At 42.0% G+C, this 18,356-nt stretch overlaps 3 protein-coding genes across 5 annotated transcripts; 1 reads left to right on the plus strand and 2 right to left on the minus strand.

Annotated features, from left to right (window-relative positions):
- Nucleotides 1-2,599: 2,599 nt before the first annotated feature.
- On the minus strand, nt 2,600-7,972 carry LOC127780951 (zinc finger protein CONSTANS-LIKE 9-like). 2 transcript variants are annotated; one of them, XM_052307948.1, is made up of 7 exons: nt 7,651-7,972; nt 6,977-7,360; nt 5,927-6,051; nt 5,708-5,824; nt 3,766-4,508; nt 3,489-3,662; nt 2,600-3,403 (listed from the first exon to the last, which is right to left on the minus strand). In XM_052307948.1, the coding sequence occupies exons 5-7, from the start codon at nt 4,216-4,218 to the stop codon at nt 3,023-3,025; spliced, it is 1,008 nt and encodes a 335-aa protein (XP_052163908.1). In that variant the 5' UTR covers nt 4,219-4,508; nt 5,708-5,824; nt 5,927-6,051; nt 6,977-7,360; nt 7,651-7,972; the 3' UTR covers nt 2,600-3,022. The 2 variants fall into 2 exon arrangements, with proteins under 2 accessions (XP_052163908.1, XP_052163911.1); XM_052307951.1 differs by lacking the exons at nt 5,927-6,051; nt 6,977-7,360; nt 7,651-7,972 and having other exon boundaries at nt 5,708-5,913.
- Nucleotides 7,973-8,134: 162 nt separating this feature from the next.
- Nucleotides 8,135-11,876, minus strand: LOC127780938 (protein NETWORKED 2A-like). Of its 2 annotated transcripts, XR_008018847.1 has the most exons (4): nt 11,431-11,876; nt 8,738-11,171; nt 8,333-8,501; nt 8,135-8,211 (listed from the first exon to the last, which is right to left on the minus strand). XR_008018847.1 is itself a non-coding variant. In XM_052307935.1 (2 exons), exons 1-2 carry the CDS (start codon nt 11,522-11,524, stop codon nt 8,743-8,745), a joined length of 2,523 nt encoding a protein of 840 aa, XP_052163895.1. In that variant the 5' UTR covers nt 11,525-11,875; the 3' UTR covers nt 8,570-8,742. The 2 variants fall into 2 exon arrangements, 1 of the variants encoding a protein (XP_052163895.1); XM_052307935.1 differs by lacking the exons at nt 8,135-8,211; nt 8,333-8,501 and having other exon boundaries at nt 8,570-11,171; nt 11,431-11,875.
- Nucleotides 11,877-16,025: 4,149 nt separating this feature from the next.
- Nucleotides 16,026-16,718, plus strand: LOC127761300 (histone H4). Its single transcript, XM_052285574.1, has one exon. The coding sequence runs from the start codon at nt 16,121-16,123 to the stop codon at nt 16,430-16,432; it is 312 nt and encodes a 103-aa protein (XP_052141534.1). The 5' UTR covers nt 16,026-16,120; the 3' UTR covers nt 16,433-16,718.
- Nucleotides 16,719-18,356: the final 1,638 nt, after the last annotated feature.

An 18,356-nucleotide genomic window follows, 5' to 3' on the forward strand; every position in this document is an offset into this window, starting at 1 on the left:
TATCCCCATATATGCTCATTTGTATTATAGAGACATGACATCCACAAAGCTAAAAATGATAAGAATCCGGGAATGCCGTTCCTAAGGAAGCAATCCGTCTTTTGGTAAAAAAAAAAAATGCCAAAAATATCAGTGTTCCTATATTTTGTTTTTGCTAAAATTTTGAGGGGTTTCGGTTCAATTAGAGGACATTGGATCAATTCTACCAGAGGATTGTTATGGTTCAACAGTTGGTACTCCCGTTACTGGTACCACCCTGTACCAAATTATATCCAACCGTTGATTCTTTAAGGTACGATTGAGAGTAGAGCATCGGTCTCGGACTCTCGGTCCTCAAGGCGCGATTATTTTGCATCTTCACGGATGCATCTAAGTCGAAGGTCGCGGCTCAGCGAAGCGGTAGTGGCTACGACGGCAGAATTGTGTGAAAGGCAAGGGAAGACAACATCGTTCATCTGAGGAAAGCAGCGGCGGCGGCTGAACGAGACTTTGGATATTGTTTGCCTGGAGATATTCCCTTGCTAGCCGCATCCTCAGATCAGATAGACCAAACAAAATTTAACATGAAAAGTCAAATTTACCTTCCACATCTTGTTCTAGCACTAAGTACCGAGTTCTAGCAGCCGTTCGATTGATCCCTAGCATGTTGAACGGTGAAATTCCTTATTCTACAAACATCACAAATGACTGAAATATGTCTCCACTTAATTAATTAAAGCATACTCCCAATGTTTTTTTATTTGTTGTTAAGGACATCAATAGAGACGGTCAGCATACAATTTTTTGTGCACATATTTAATCACGGCCTATTCTAACCATATATTCACAGCTATATTTAAAATAACTATGTTATTTTCATAAACAAAATGTTAATACTTCTACATATACCTATGAGTTAATATTATAAGTGTTCAAGAAAAATATCTATCAGAGAATGGAGGAAGTCAACATCCCTATTTCCTCCTATGTACGAGTGATGCCAGTATGCCACCGTGCCCATAACCTCAGTAATAGTTCTCCCAATTCCCGCTCCCTCTGTTCCCTGATACAAACATATGTAGGATTAAATTTTGTATGCAATATAAGTATTTCTCGTGGCACAATGATTCTAATACACAAGATTGAAAATTTATACGTAATATAAATATTTTTTGGGACATTAATACACATGAATTTAAGTATTTAATTTTTAGCCAATCAGATACTTGGGGAATAATGTGAGGAATTTAAACTGAAACATAATATTTTTCTCTTAACCTTAATAGCTAAACAATCTAGAAATATTAATATTAGTGACAGATGGAGCAGTACTTAGCACCACTTCTGTTTTTCTTTTCTCAACCCTAACGACCTCACCTAGCCACTGAGCTCCTCTAAGCCACAATAGACAAAATCAAGTAGAAACAATATTTTACATAAATATAATGATTTTGTGGCAACTAGTTAGTACTAGTAAACAAGAGTTGAGAAAGTAGAAACATTATTCCACCGGTTGTCCGGTTCATCCAACAAGTTGGGTTCTCTGCACAAGTAGGATATATGGCCAAAAAGGTCCAAAAATGTTATAGTAGTATGCAGATGTTTATTTCTCAACGTTGAGAATTTTTTTTTGATCCGATTACATGAAAAATGTATAATACACACACTTCTACTGTTTGTCCTTTTCTTTTCTTTCCTAACTCTATTATCCCCTTTTTACGCACATAAGTTTTCCAAACTACTAAACGCCATGTGTTTACAAAAGTTTTCTATATAAAAATTACTTTAAATAATCAAGATAATTATTTTTAAGATAATCATACACTAATTCATCGTTCCATTTTATATGCATGGAGGGTACATCCCCTTGAACATACTCTCAAGAATCATCTGGTCTCACTAAATTCCTAGTTAAAACACATCCATGTATATTTAGTAATGGTGTTTGAACCCTTCATTGTTGAGCGGCAAAATTCTTTTTTTAAAAAAAGCATACGTGCTCCAACTCTCGTTCCATTTCATCAGATTTCATAACAAAATACTCTTACACAATTTGCAATCGCCGGCCGAATTCTTGGGAATTGCTCGACCAGTACACCACCGCTAGTCCACGCAGTTCGTGGGGGGAAAGAGCGAGACCGAACAGCTAACCAACTGTAGGGCGGATCACGTGTCCGCACGCGTGCAGGTAGCCGGGCCAATGGGAACTCGCGACGAGGGAGGGAAAGGCGGCCATTAAACCCTCTCACCCAATGCAAAACAAAGCCGAGATCAGACATCATCGCCATGGGCGAGGGAAAATCGATCGATCTGTCCAGCAGATGGTTGCGCGTCACGGACGCCTCGCCTGTGGCAGCGACCTCGCCGACAGCGATCCGCACCCGTTTGACCTCGCCGTCTCGCCATCTCCCACATGAAGGGAACCAACCCAATAATCCCACCCTCCCACCACCGAAGCCTGAATCAAATACGAGTGGAACTGCATGGCATGTCACATCGCGTCACACTTGATCGTTTGGTAATAAACCTTTTTTAGACGAGACGAGCACGGACGCTAGCTTGCGCTGCAGGGTGCGAGCAGCACTAACAAGGAGGAGGAGGATTCAGGCTCGTTCAGGGCTTTGTGGAAGTAACTGGGAAATCACGGAGCAGTAGTAGTAGTAGCAGCACAAGTTGTTCGATCTTTCTCAGTGTCCGGTCACGAGAGAAGGTTTCTTTTTGTCCCTCTTTTTTTCTTTTTTTTCGTTTCCCAGCTTTCATGATGTTTCTGGCGAAAGTTACAATAATACTACACACAAGGGAAGGTCAACGACGCCACTCTGACCTGACCTGACCTCCTCCTCTCGCGCGCTGCACACTGGCGCTGGCGCACCACTACGCTGCGCACCGGTCGCCCGCCCGCGCGCGCCCGCCACCCTGAGCTAGCTAGTGCGTGCTCGTGCTCGAACACCGGACCCCACCGACCACCAACAACGACGCCGGCCTACGCGCCGGTAGATCTCCAGCTCGATCGTTCGCTCCCCTGATCGGCGGCGACAGCGTACTACGAGGCGAGGTTCACGGACAGCATGTCGCCGAGGGTGGCCCATATCTCCTCGTCGACGTCGAAGCCGGCCTGCCGCTGCCGCTCCGCCTCGGCGGTGGTGGCGCCCGGCGCGCGCCACCACCACTCGCCATTGTCGCTGCCGCCGACGACAGACGCTGCCGTCGCGGCGCCGTCCTTGCGGTTGTAATTGTAGCAGCTGTTGACGCTGCTGCTGTTGCTGCCGCTGCGGTAGTCGCTGTAGCCCGCGGCGGAGTAGTCGTAGCTGTAGCTCGCGTCGAACGCCTCCCGCTCGTCGCCCTCCGCGTCGGCCTCGCCGTTCCTCGCGAACCGGCCTTTCACCCTCGGCCGGCTATCCGCCAGCGTCTTCCTGCACGCGTACTGCCCCCAAACACAACCAAAGCGTCAGCACGAATAATGGGCGATCAGAGTGCAATTTTTGAGCGTGGAGGAGGGGAATGGTTACAGTGATCTTCTTGTTGAAGTTGCGTTGATGCCGCTTCACGCGATACCTCTCGATCCTCTCCTTCCTCTCCTCGGCACTGTACCGCCCGACCTTCTGTGAGAATGGCCCGCTGCCGTCTTGCCCGCAGCTTTCGCCGGACGGGAGCGGCCGCGGCGGCGACGATCCGTTCATCCCCTGTTTTCGTCAGGACACAATTCGTCAGTCGAGCTTCCATGAACGCAGCTCGATTGGAAGTGTGCACCGTGCAGTTCAAGCTGTTGCATGCAGCTTATATTACCTGGAGGTCGCCGGTGCTGAAGACGCGGCGGACGGGGCATGGCGAGGTGAACTCGAAGAGGTCGCCAGAGGAGGAGGACGGCGAGGAGGAGAGCGGCGGCGGCAGAGGCAGCTGGTGGGAGGAGGACGACGACGACGAGAAGAATGCGCCGCCGAAGTGGTCGGTGAGCTGGAGGTGATGCGGGAGGGAGTGCGAGCTGATGCTCCTCTGGATGTTGTTGTAGTAGGACGAAGGGAGCGACGAGGAGTAGGACGGCGGCGACGACGACGACGACGACACCGCCCCTCCGAAGTGAGGTAACCCGCCGCTAGCATTGCCGTCGAGGTAGCCGCCGGCGACGCGAGGGATCTGCGTCGGGACGGCGGGCAAGGCGGCCGCCGGCGAGTGGTTCATGAAGCTGACGTCGCTGCCGTAGGAGGCCGCCGACGAGGCAGAGGAGGAATGGCGGAACATGGCTTCTTTTTAATTTGGACGTAAAAAAAGCCTTGGGACTTCGGGCGAATTGTGTGCTTGGGGGGAAGCTCAAGTGGAGGGGGCACGGTATAAGAAGGGGAACTGGGGAAGGGCATGGCGCGTTATGTGCGCTGGCTTATGGTGCCATGCACTGTGAGAGGTGGTAGGGTCACCGCTCACTCGTCCATGCGGTACAAAAAAATCTTATCATGTCCCACGCGAACTATACCGATATATACTGTATCGGAACTCATTTCACAAGTCAAATCGAATTTAGATGGTGTGTCTTGCTAAAAGAAAAAAAAACAAAAAACATTATGCACTGCAAGACCGAGAGTGGTCACATCTCCACTACTCCTATATTACAAGGTAAGAACAAGTTTAATATTATAGCACTATTATCTTTAAATTATTTATAGTTAATTTAATAACCAATTCATATAATAATTATATATAAATATATAATATAGAAGTAATATTTTGTCCCATCTGTCATACACACGTTACATATTGTAGTCTGTGTTGCGGCTAGCTACAAATATGTAGCCCACTACTCTTCTCTTTTTTTATTTATCTTCTCGATATGTATTTATAGCTGATTTATAGTCGGTTACTATACCTAAGTAGAGCAACTACCGATTTGTATTTATAGCTGATTTATAGTCAGTTTTTGTATCTATAAGTAGAGCAACTGGTAGGACTGTAGGAGGGTTGAAAGTATGCGTGTACAGGGCATCTGACTTTTCTTCCTTGTACAAAGTCAGATTTCCTGATGCTGTTGATAAATTTACTTGCTACTACTACTACAACGGTTAGGTGATATCAGCCGCTGATGTAAAATCCAACGGCCAAGATTTTATGCTCTTGTCCCTTTACAGTAGTTCTTTACACTCAACAGATCCACATATCATTACCCGTTTGGCCATTTGAAGATTGCCTAGACTGGAGCATCTACCGGAATATTTGTACTGCTGAATTGTATGGCATAGGCAATAGTCCTTAAAAAGGTTTGTTTTACCCCTTTTATTTATGAATGAATGAATGAAAGGTGCTATTGGAAACTAGATGCTTTTGCCTTGAAAACAAAAGCCCGCGAAATATTCTCATTAGCCCCCTTTCATAAAAGTCATGCTGAAGTTAACAATTTAGAGGAATGAGTATAGGTGTCACAGCTAGGGAATATGCTCCAACTAATTACACATTGATTAACAAACACAACGAAGTTGATGCCAGGGACCTTTCTGTATAAAATCAGATCAATAGGGTACGGAGGTACAGCTTACTGAAAGATATTTTTGCGTGTATGGAACGTCGGCAAGTACGTTCAGAGCAATTTTGTTTTCACGGCAGGAAACATAAACAAGATGATTCACTGGGTATGCCGTATGCGTATTTCCAATTTTAAGCAAGCACACCATAAAATGAGAGAAATTAGGTAATTGAAAACTTCTAAGCAAATCGACAAACAGAAACAGAAATAAGGCCTTACCCAAATACACTTGTTGACAAACTTTGACAGCACCTGTCAAACACAGCACCAATCTTTTAGAACCCCCATGTTTTGACCTTTGACTTCACGTCACATATTGCCAATTAAATCCACTTACTGAGAAAAACAGAATAGTAATCAACACTAACTGAAACTGGACCATTCTCTCTCTGAGAGTGAGAGATCTAGAGAGGGAAATGAAAAGTATAGAATTCATACTGTAGTTAGACAAAGATATGCTGCTTGCCAGAAGCAGACTCTGATCACCTGTCTCAACATGCCAAACTTTAACATCGAATCGGCTAGAGCTCCAGTGCTCCACCTAGTGTTCCTTATCTTTTATGCTGTACCAACGTCCATGTACGTAGCCCATGAGAATGAGATGTATGTAGTGCTGCTATTAGATAAACTAGAGATGCTTTTTTAAAAGAAAACTAGATGCTTTCCCTCCAATATTCCAATACAGTTTGATACAGAGATACTTGTATAGTTGTATATATGCCATTTTCAAAGATCTTATAGGGTTCATTGTTGCACGATTTGCATTATATGAGAGGACTAGGGAAAAAAAAGAAGAGGAAATCCCATCACTCGCCTCTTAAGGCAGAAGAAAAGTACTGAACAGGGTGGTTAAGATGATGGGTTAGCTAAGACTGTTTACTCATGAAACAAACGCGTGCATGGAATTGCAACAAGCACGGTGTGACTAGAACAGGTGATCTTTCTTTTTAAGTTGTCAAAAGGAGATGTAAGTCAGTTAGTGTACTTGCATGGACTAGTATTCTTTTATTGATATAACTTAATTATTGATCCTTCTAACCTCACGCTATACTCCAAATGCTTCCATCTTTCAATGTATACTGCTACTTGAACTGTCTACATGTTAAAAATTATGTCTTAAAGCCATGCTTTAACAAATAACTTGTACAATTAAATCTAAAAATGTCAGTTGATCATGGTAGTCATTTAGATATTTCCTTAAGTTTACAAATTTCTATCATTTTGGCCTGGAACATTCAACTTAGTTTATTCATGCATAGTTGCAGACTACATTTAGCTACACAATCATAGTCTGTTGCAGATAATGCCTTAATTCTGTTTCCATTTTTCCTGTAAAAAATCTAAGAATATAGTCATAATTCATAAGGTTCTGTAACCAACGTTGACTATAACCTAAAAATGCAGAGTGATTGTCCTATACTACAAGGTTCCTAAACTGAACAACTGGATAGACATAGGCAGGACTTGAAAGCAGCTTCAGAAGTTGACCTGTTAGGCTTGGAGTTTCTGGGACGCCCATCATCTTGCACACTCATTTCAGGCCTCTGTTCTTGCAGAACTATGTTTAAAATAAACAATATATACAACTTCTAAACTAGCTCATCGAGCAACAATTTTGTAGTACTGTTGCAGTTGTGTACTTAAAGTACTATGCAATTATAGAACGATAAAACAACTATGGAGCATTTCAATAAGGAGTTAAGGACCACTCAATAGTCATACGATAAAATGATTTAAAGCAATGTATTTCACCTCGAAGTTTTATCGGAAGTAGATTCAGACCTACAACATTTGGATGAGCTTTATGAGATTCAAATCTGGCATCTTAGCATGTCCAGTCAGTCCATTTCATATTTCTTTAGCTCGCAATATCTAACAACATATCAAGGAGAAACGTTAGCCATTTTCATCAGATGACATGAACTAGATGAATAAATAGTTTCTTTTTGTTTTTCTTTAATGATTTAACAAGACATTTTTCTCTTCCTGAAAAATTCAAAGGAGTTAACTTTTTGGAGAATTTTGACCAGGTCTATTAGAAAGATTGACAGCCTAAAGATTGATCTCCCAATGTTACAAACAGAAGAAGAAATGCATAATGACAATCCTGATGGTGTTTAAGCCTCTGCCAAACGTATTTGTTCAGAAAGCTTGACACTTACCGATAAACCATATCTTGTTAGGGTGGTGTAGTGCATGCCCACCCACCAGGATTTAAAATTTATCCATAGCCTCTGTTAGCTCAGGCATGCGCTAACGAGGAGCAGACATGAGCTTCTTTAACTGATGTCAACAGAAAAGACCAAAGAGATGCAGTTTGACTTAGAGGGGCATCAACCAAACATGATGAAGTCTTCGCATGCTTATCTATAACGATACCACTTTACAGATGCCCTCCATGACTGCATGCAGAAAGTCATTGTCACTTGTTTTTCATTTGAAAGTAAGACTTGTTGATAACATGAGGCTTCTCCAAGATCGCACTGCCTGAAAAGGAAATTACATAACGATGAAATGTCATGATCAGAAAATACAAAATATCTTGTGTAGATGCATCCTAATATCTTTCAGTGTTGTTCTGAAAGATTAACTTGAAGTTTTGCTAACACCACATTGAATATACTCTTGCCTGCCAACATAGTTTGTATATATGACAGTACTGAAGCCTGAAGGTGCCAATTTGGCTATTTCATCCAAAATGGTAGGTAATGAACTAATGGAACCTGAAAAAATGAAAAGACTTCAGTGATAGAAATAGTTGATCAGAAAGTCAGTATAATGCACTAAGGAGTCTACATCTTTTCCTAGATAATAATTCAACTAGGAAAACAGTAGAACCACTACCTTTTCTAGTGGTTAGGCAAACAGCGAATCAATGATACAAGATAACTCTTGGTTTGTCAAATGGAACTTCAGCACCAGGAAGTTCAGCGCAAAGTCCCCATAAATCAAATTTAGGCACCAAATGATTTTGTAACACCATACGCTTCATTATTATATTATTTTTCAGTACCTTGGAATGAGGATATACATATTACAAATCAATTCACAAGTCAACATCAATGAAAAGACAAAATCAAGTCAGGGAACAACAAGATTTCCTTTCCAAAAAAATGCTAAGAGATTACACGATCCTTTTTACATTCTCAAAACCTATAAAAGACTCAACATATGATTTAAATTAACATGTATGATCATTCGTGTAGAACATTAAGAAAAAGGAAAATAAAACATAGCTAATGATCTAACCAGTCTCATCCAAAAGGCCCTGCCCTCATGTCAGCAACTGGCTTTGGCATCACAGGACCCATGCACGAAAAGAGTGATGCTTTCTTTGGCTTACTACCAAATAGGAAAGTTCGAAGAGGTACTCCAGCTTTGATTGACAGAGATCTGAAGCTATGTTGTGTTCGGTTTCTTCTTCCTATAGACAGTTCAATATTCTCTCTCAGCTTCAAAAGAGCCCTCCCAACCTCCACTTGGAGGCTCCTCACATGGTCCATCCCAGCTTGTAGCTCTTTGGTAACCTTGCTGTTCTCTTGCTTCATACTGCTCACCTCTCCTTGGAACTTTGCAGCCTGGAAAGGAGTGAAATGAGCTTCATCAGTTTGGCCCAATGCTGTGATCTTTGATATCTCCTCTTCTATGCTGCACAGCAATGAGAATCTACTCTCTAGTTCCCCTTGTAGCAGCACATTCTTTTCCAACCATACCTGCAGATCAGTGCTCAAGCCACGCAACTTCTTTTCAAGCACAGCTGACTCTTGTTTTCTAGCTGACTGACAAGAAGGCACAGCATCTGAGCCTTCCTGCGCTTTGGCATCTGTAAGTTTATCCATCTCAGCTTTTGCTTTATCAAATGATTTCTGGAACTTCTGCATATAATGATATGATGTACTGAATCTCAACCAGAAGTCCAGGTTTTCCTCCAGTATTCTGCTAATTTCTGCTCTGAATTTATCTTCCAATGATGGGTCATGTGGTTCTTCATGTTCACGTATCTTCATGTATTCTTCTGTCTCAGCAATATTTTTGTTTTCAAGACTAGGAGAGGCATTTGCTTCAGATGATTCTTCAGACTCCACAAAACGCTGAGGTAGAGAATTGTTGAGCTTGGTTTGTAAAGAGCTCAACATTCGTCTGAGAGAGCGAATCTCATCATCTTTTGTTGCACTGGAACTCTTTAACTCATTCATATCTGACATTGCCTCGAGATGATATTCTCGATTTCTCTTCTCAATTTCTAAAAGCTGTTTCTGCGTATCTTTGTAGTTACGAAGGATGGATGCATAATCTTTTAAGAGAATTTTATCCTTATCCTCTAGCCCATTCAAATCTAGTTGTTGCCACCCTAAAGTTTCATCTGGCTCTTCCTTATGTGCCTTGCTAGAGTCATCTAATGCATCCAATAATCCTTCATCTTTTGATTTGCATGCAATTCCGGAATCATCTTGTGATGAATTTACTATTTCATCAGTGGAATGTGCATCCAACTTCTTTACAAAATCATTAAGACTGTCATCTACTTCAGTTAGTTGCTGGTGAATATTTCCATTCTCACTGTGCACAGACTTTCCAATCCGCTGAATTGTCTGCAGAACCTCCTCAACTTGCTTCAATCTTTCAGACAACTTGCTAGAATCCTCAATCAAAGCTGCCTTCTCGTCCTCTAAGCTATCCAGGCGCTTCTGTAGTTCGTCTGCCTCATTTTTCATTCTATTGATTTGAGCATTTTGTGAAGAAGCTGCAATTTCTAGGCTGATGACCTTATCCACAATTTCATCAACCTGTCCGGCTAGATGCACCGCAGACGCCTCTGAGGACGACTCAAACTTTTGTTTGACCTTTTGTGATAATTCCTGCAGCTCGAGCTTGCAGTCTTTCATAATTAGATCACTATCCTCTATAGATGAAGGTATAGAGCTGAACTCTATGTCTTGGTGATTAGGTAGGTCCTTCTGATCATCAGGATACCCACACTCACTCTTGAAAATCGTTATCTTCTTCTTTGCATCTATGACTCTTTGAATCTCCATGGTTGTCTCTTCATATGATCTCTTTTGCTCACAATGCAAGCTAGCCAATTTATCCTCGCAAGAAATAAGGGCTTGTGCAGCCATTAAAGCTCGAGCTTCATTGTCTTCAATAACCGCGCTGGTGCTAAAAGTCTCCTGCAAGCTCCATACCTCCTCTTGCATCTCTGCCGCCTGTCTTTCAATGCTCAAATACTTGTTCAGCGAAGATTCATATGAGCTCTTGAAGAATTCCTTTTCAGTCTGCAAGACAAGGATTTTCTTCTGTAGCCTCTCAATCTCTTCTTGTGCCTTGTCTTTACTCATCTTAGAGCTGATCTTTTTATGTGTTTGCGTCCTCTTTGGAGCTGCGCTGGTTCCTCTGTTGATATTAATCCCTGTGATACCTTTTGGGAAACCATCACCATTGTCATCTTGCAGAGAGAGCTGGACTTGCTCCGGAAATGCAGTTGCTATGGTGTGGTTGGACTTGTGAAGCTCCCCTGATACCCGGTCATATCTATCAGCAAGCGCCTGGTAAGATCTATATGTCTCCTCTACATGGTTTATAAGATCGGGCCTGCTCTTGAAGTATAGGTCTGCCTTCCTTGCAAATGTATCAGCCTCTATATCTATGAGTTTGATCATGGCCTTCACCCTTATCTCCATCTCTGCAGAGATAACCATACAAACCTCTTGAAACATTGATGAGAACCCAAAAACAAACGCTCTTACTAGAAATCTACAATAATTCCTTCAGAATCATTTCATGTTAAAGAAGATTATGCTAAGTAGTAGTAAATACCAACAGGACACCGCTATCACCTCATCCGTCGTATCCACAATAGATTGGAACGGCAATAGAAAAATGTAGCTACGAATTCTGCTGTGCTCGTGCGTTGTTCGGACTTCGGAGAGCAATGGCGATACCTTGGACGTTGTTGTCGAGCCATTTGGACTGGGTGGTGCGGATGTGGCTCGCCCACCACCACGAGTAGGCGTTGCTCGCCGCGCGCCGCAGCATCGCGGGCAGCCTGCCTCCTCCTCCTCCGTCCTCCTACCCCCCACCTCTCCTCCTCCTCCTCCTCCTCCTGTTCTTCCTATGCGTCCTAGCCTTCCTCTACGGCTAATGCTACCGCTACTGGCGGCGTGGCGCTGGCTAGGGTGAGGGCGGGGCCGGGAAGGCCCCGGGGGGGCGGTGGTGGTGGGGAAAGGCATGGCGAGATTAGGGGAGGGGAGGGGATCCGTCCGCGAGCGGTCGCGCTGCGGCGGGTGGCTGCCCGCGGCGCGCGGCCGAACCGCCCTGCGCTGCGGCCGGCCGCCCGCGAGGCGCGGGGACGCCGGTGGCGGAGGCCACGGTGGACTGCAGTCACGGCACAACTTTTTTTTTTTTAATTTCTCTTTTTTGAGAGGAAAAGTCACGGCCGAAACTAGTGGGCTTGAGGGTTCAAGTTCAACCCATCAGTGAAGTTCGGAACTGCGTGGGGCCGGGCCTTTGACAAGGCTGACGGACTCTCCGATGAACATACGTCGGCCCAGGTGACCATCCGATATTATCTTCCTTTTCTTTTTTTTTGGCAATTATCCTCTTTTTCTTTACAAAATGGAAGTATAACTTTTGATCTCGCCGCAACCTAAGAGCAAGATCAGTTAAGTGCCGACGGTAAAACGGACCATGTCAGCCTACAACAATATGTTGCACTCTAATCATACACAACTTTCGGTGCTGGTTTTTCTTTTTTTTTAAGTAATTTATACATCCAGTACATGAACTTGATAAGTGGGTGCGATCTAGTAAAAAACGTGAAAAATAAGCATATAGATGCAACAACTTGGCTAGTGCGTTCAGTCAAAAAAAAAACTTGGCTACCGCGTGTATTTTGGTTGAAAGATCAATATTCCACACAATACTTTTATGCCATATAAACAAAGCAGCCACTCATGTCATCTCAATAAGGATCTACATTGTTTTTTAATTTGTTAGTTATAATAATAAAATAATCAGTCATTTTGAAACTGAAAGATATATGATTATCAAAAGTAAGTGTATGCAGATAACATAATTTCTAAACGATTCGATTAATCGACATATCCATTACCAGGTTATGAACATGGCAAAGACACAAAATTGAATCCATGAGCTAATGATCTACTCCCTATGTTTCAGGTTATAAGACGTTTTGACTTTGGTTGAAGTCAAACTGATTCAAGTTGACCAAATTTGTAGAAAAAGATAATAATATTTTCAACTCAACACAAAATTATTATGAAAATATATTCAATTATTGATTTAATGAAACTAATTTGGTATTATAAATATTACTATATTTATGTATAAAGTTAGTCAAATTTGAAGTAAGTCAAAACGTCTTATAACGTAAAATGGAGAGAGTAGCTGTTAAGCTTATAATACTAGGATTAATAAAAGATATGTGTAAATGTTTTTGACTAAAATGCACATGATTATCAAGTTTATGTACCAGTCTACTTATTTTTTAAGTTCTTACACTAAATCGCACGCACCTACCAATTTCTTGTACCGTGGGTGTAATTTACTCTTATTTTTTCAATCTTACTTTACTAGCATGATCCATCACGAGATTGGATGATATTGGGTTGGCCCCACAAAATGTGTTATATTATCACCAAAAGCAATCTGCTATCAAGTAGCACGTGAAAAACTGCACTGGACCCGAGCGGTAAAATAAGCGCCCACTTAGTTCTCTCTCTTCCACATATGAATTAAATGATGTGACATATATTGGAGCCTACCCAGTCAGCTTATAGTACTTTACTACTTGCTCTAAGGCCGAGTTGTCTAGTGAGGTTCCCAAGTCCCAACATCCACTTACTCAGTTTCCTGCATGCACGCTTTCTAAATTGACAGATTACATGTTTTTGGAAAAAAAGAAATATAGAAAAGTTGCTTTAAAAGCACATTATTTTTTTAAGTGTGTTTAGATAATGATATTTAATTGATCATACGTCAATTTATCGCTTTGTTTTTTTTTTTTGCATGAGGGGTTTAGTTCCAAACCCCAACCAAAGAACACATTATAAGTGTGCATACTGTTAATAAAAACTAAGTATGCACACAACTATAAAAAAAACTAGTATGCTCACAATTATATTCATGGACACCATAATTTAATCCCGATGATTTCATCACCACACTAGTATTGCTTAACTGTAAAATCGTGTTACCATTGTCCAACTAAATTTTAAATAGTAATATAGTTTAGAAAAAGATAATGGCATCTATAAATACTCCGAGAATAATTTATTTTCGTATTTACAAACCTTTTATTGTATCATATAATTCGATCATGCTAATATAACTTGAAAGTGCACCTAAACTCCTAGTGAATTTTGGTACTAACATGTTTATTGAGGAAAAATGGAGATACTAGCCCCGAGTTGTATTACTGGTGCAAGGATACCCCTCCATAAACAAAAGCAAGCGACAAAAGAGCTTGAAGATATTTTTGCTTTATATTTTTCCTTTTGAGTGAGTGTGTGTGTGTGTGTGTGTGAGAGAGAGAGAGAGAGAGAGTCACTTGGCACCATATGACCATACTCACAAGGGAAAACGAGGCTTGGAGCAAAGTGATGATCACTGGAGACTGAGGTTTGGAGCAAAGTGATCACCGGAGACTCTGATAGGTGTAAACCGGATACTCATGTAAACTTATTAGTTGCGTGCAACAAAAAACCATAGAGGAGACTCTGGCACCTTTTTTCTCTAGCTGACAGAGTGAGCCAACCAGGGACTCTAGTCTTCCTTTCTTGGAGCAATCCAAGTAATCCAACAAACTAGAGACTCAGATGTTTAAATTTGTGTGTAACGGCTAATTTTGGATGGGTGTGAGCATTTCACTATCCTCCATGCTCCCCACCCCCCTTCCTCACACGCTCTGAATAAGTGGATGTCAGATCCTTTAGACCTAATCTCCTAGGGTTTCCACCCCTTCTTCTTCTAGGTTGTTGAGCCAATTTTATTGTGTAAGAGACAGGGGATTGGATCTAAAAATATAGTGAACTAGTATTGAATTGAACACCTATGAATCAATGACCTACCTTCGACATTGTGATTCTTACTCTTTTAGGTTCTCCTCCTAGCCAGCTAGGCGTCACCTGCGAGTACCTGATTGTTATGATAGCCCTATAAGGTTTTGTGAAGGTTTATCATCACCTTTGGAACGAAAGAGGTATTTGAGTGGATACTAATCATGGTGCTCTTGGTAAATCAAGCATCATTGGATGCAGTAGCTCGTCGTCCAAGCTTGAATCTTGGTGGTCGCTTGGAAACGAAGTTTTGTCTCGGTGGTAGCTTAGAAACTAAAACTTCTTCATGGTTGATAGCTTGGTGAGGATTGGGTCAATTGAGATACGGGTTCCTTGAAGTCCCTCGAAGGGGAGTATGGTCGCTCTGTCAATTGTTGTTCTGTTGTGGTATCTTATCTTGTGTTTTCTACATTCATCTCGCTATCTTTCCTTCCCGCTGTAAATCAAAATGTTCATTTTTATATTAGTTTATTGTGTTTTATATATTCACCCGGAGTATATGGTGTGAAATACCGGAGTTCAAATATAGAGTACACTTCGAGAAAGAGTGTAAGCATATAGATTCATTTGGATTGGATTATTTTATACAATGTATACATAAATCAATTCAGTTGTTGCAAAAACACTATAGATTCAATTGTTCCAAACGGGACATACAGATTTTGACTCTTGTAAATGTCAAAGAAACAACTCTAAAATCTACTAGTAGAAAAGAAAGGCACTATCAAAACGTTCATTTTTCAGCTTTGCCAACATTTATATTTCGTTTTTTTTTGAACTTTTGATAAATGTACTATCGGTGCTATTTAGCTCAAATTTAGTATTCATTTGAGCTTAGAAAAAAGAACATAAAAAGCAGTACAATCATTGAAGGAATGTTCATGTCATTTCATCTGAAAATTTTACTGGCATACTACCTCCGTCCAAAAAAAAAAGACAAACCCTGGTTTCCGTGTTCAACGTTTGACCGTCCGTATTATTTGAAAAAATTATGAAAACAAATTAAAAAGATAAGTCACGCATAAAGTATTAATTATGTTTTATCATCTAACAATAATGAAAATATTAATTATAAAAAAATTTCATATAAAATAGACAGTCAAACGTTGGCACGGAAACCCATGATTTATTTTTTTTTACGGAGGGAGTACAGATGTAGTACACAGAACATAGTCCCGCTAAAACCATCGCAATAATTCAAAGCCCCCACCAGTCAGAGAGCCACCACGGCAGACGGCACCGTCCCGCTAATCTTTTCCCACACCCATTCGATTTGGGCGCCGAAAATACGAAATTTCAGATCCCGCCCGCCATCTCATCGATCCGCGCCTTTGTCCACGTCACCAATCCGTGGCAACTCCCTCGCACCCCGATCCCACCCGTCCATTTTCTCCCTCATCCAACGGCCCAAACCCACTCCACATCGCCCCGCCCTGCCCTTTAAATATCCTTTGGCCCTTTCGCCTACCGCACTCACTGCTCACAATCACCGAATCCTTCCCCAAAATCCCCAATCCCCCATCTCTTTCTCCTCCAGCGAGCGAGCGCGGCGGCCATGTCGGGGCGCGGCAAGGGCGGCAAGGGGCTCGGCAAGGGCGGCGCGAAGAGGCATCGCAAGGTGCTCCGCGACAACATCCAGGGCATCACCAAGCCGGCGATCCGGAGGCTGGCGAGGAGGGGCGGCGTGAAGCGCATCTCCGGGCTGATCTACGAGGAGACCCGCGGCGTGCTCAAGATCTTCCTCGAGAACGTCATCCGCGACGCCGTCACCTACACGGAGCACGCCCGCCGCAAGACCGTCACCGCCATGGACGTCGTCTACGCGCTCAAGCGCCAGGGCCGCACCCTCTACGGCTTCGGCGGCTGAGGTCCGCCGCTGCATCCGCCTGGCCGTGGGGACAAGTCTTGGCTCGCGGTCAAGAAATCCGGGAGGATATCTCCAATTGATCTGGGTCTCAGTTAGTAGTAGTAGTAGTAGTTTGTGTTGGCATCGTTCTTGTGCCTGGGGCAAGTTTGCTTTCATGTTCTGAACTTGTGCTGTGTAAATCCGTATGGTGTTTTAGCTATTAACAAAGTTGGGTCATTCGCTGCAAACCTCATGCTTCTAGTTATTGTTGTTCATATGAGCTAGTATAAAACTGCTAGTTTTGTCTTGTGCAAATCTCACATTAGGAATTTCTATTCGCTCCAACTGTTTATTGCTGTTTGTTTTTGGCGAATCCTTAAGAATCCTGCAGCATTTAGGTGAAATGTCAACCTCAAGGTCAGATTGTTTTCATATGGTTGATCCCTATCTTAGCTTTGCACTTCTTAATTCTCCAATCTCCACTACTCCACCCTTTTCTATGGTAGAGGTGCTCACTGCTCCCTTTCGTTCAATGATTGGCATGACGGCGTGCTCTTCTGCTGAATTGTTGCCAACTGAGGAATTTGCCGATTTGGTTGGGAGTTGGGACTGCAAATTTTCTTGGGAGTTGGACTTCGTATACGCAATGCTTAGCTATGTACTCCAGCAGTATCGAGCTATTGTTGCATCGCACGCGTTTCTGGATCGAAATCGTTGTTTCTATTGCATGAATACGTGATTAGGAAGAGATCTGTCACCCAAAATACTTTTAGAGAAGGGTTAAATATTTTTTGTAGTTCTGATTTGATATTATATAAAGAAAACAACTGTCAAACACTTAAATTTGCGGCTATATCAATACTATTCCAAATATAGAATGCATGCAGTTAAACCTTGAAACTTCAAATGGTTTATTGATACATACCATATTAGGATTTGACATGAGAAAATGTTATTGGTAATTGGTAAATAAGATTTGTCTAGAAAAGCACTTTCATATGATTATACTTCTCCTAATTTTTATAAATATATAGTCCGAAAAAATAGCCATGAAACATATATGTATTGGAATGATAAGTAGAAAAAACAGAGGTGGTAAATAACATATAAATAAAATGCATGGGCATTCAACAATGTCACCAAGATATTCCATCCATAGTAATTTATCTGATACTAATCCTAGTACTCATTTCATAGCTAAGGCTGTGTTTAGTTCCTGAAATTGGAGAGAAGTTTGGTGAAAATTGGTAGTTTGGAAAAAAAAAGTTAGGAGTTTTATGTGTGTAGGAAAGTTTTGGATGTGATGTGATGTAAAGTTAGAAGTTTGGTGTGAACTAAACAGAACCTAAATGGAAGAAGTGCAGAAAAAATATTCATGCGAGTTCTGCATTTGCATCCCCTAAGGGCACTTACAATGCATCACCAAATTTTGAGGAGCCAAAACTACCACATAGACTAAAAACTTCGTAAGCAACTACCTTCAACGCATTAGCAGTGCGCCACCGAAAAATGCCGGACCTCACTAGCCACATAGGCGAGGAACAATATAAGCTACATGTCTCATAGTGCAGGCCACTCGTGGTGGGTCCACTAGTATTACCTTTTTTGGTAAAATTTGCTACAGGACATTAAAAAAAGTTTGTAATTAGCTGGAGGATACTGTAAAAACGTGTATTTGCTACAGTGCATCGCAAAAAAATGGTAATTGGCTGTTGGACACCCGCAGCACTATTTTATTATTTTTGGAGGAAAAGGAGAGAGAAACAGCTGTGTAAATACGGTTATACCCTTTGAATTTGTTTCTTTTTCTTTATTCTTTTCTTTCTCATTCTCTCTCTTCTCTCTATTCTTTCTTCTTGCTTCTCTCTCGATCCCCTTTCTCACTACGCGAGTGCACGCCTGAGCAGGAGACAGCTGACATGGGGCGGTGCGAGGCGACGGCCAG

The sequence above is a fragment of the Oryza glaberrima genome, chromosome 1 (genome assembly GCF_000147395.1).
Source record: "Oryza glaberrima chromosome 1, OglaRS2, whole genome shotgun sequence".
NCBI lineage: Eukaryota > Viridiplantae > Streptophyta > Magnoliopsida > Poales > Poaceae > Oryza > Oryza glaberrima.

Excerpts from the sequence above, each read along its gene's own strand:
- LOC127780951 (XM_052307948.1), bottom strand. The coding sequence starts at position 4,218 with ATGTTCCGCCATTCCTCCTCTGCCTCGTCGGCGGCCTCCTACGGCAGC. Across the intron at positions 3,663-3,765 it reads TCAGCACCGGCGACCTCCAG|GGGATGAACGGATCGTCGCC; the intron begins GTAATATAAGCT and ends TGACGAAAACAG. Across the intron at positions 3,404-3,488 it reads ACTTCAACAAGAAGATCACT|TACGCGTGCAGGAAGACGCT; the intron begins GTAACCATTCCC and ends GTTTGGGGGCAG.
- LOC127780938 (XM_052307935.1), bottom strand. The coding sequence starts at position 11,524 with ATGCTGCGGCGCGCGGCGAGCAACGCCTACTCGTGGTGGTGGGCGAGC. Across the intron at positions 11,172-11,430 it reads GCTCGACAACAACGTCCAAG|AGATGGAGATAAGGGTGAAG; the intron begins GTATCGCCATTG and ends TTATCTCTGCAG.
- LOC127761300 (XM_052285574.1), top strand. The coding sequence starts at position 16,121 with ATGTCGGGGCGCGGCAAGGGCGGCAAGGGGCTCGGCAAGGGCGGCGCG.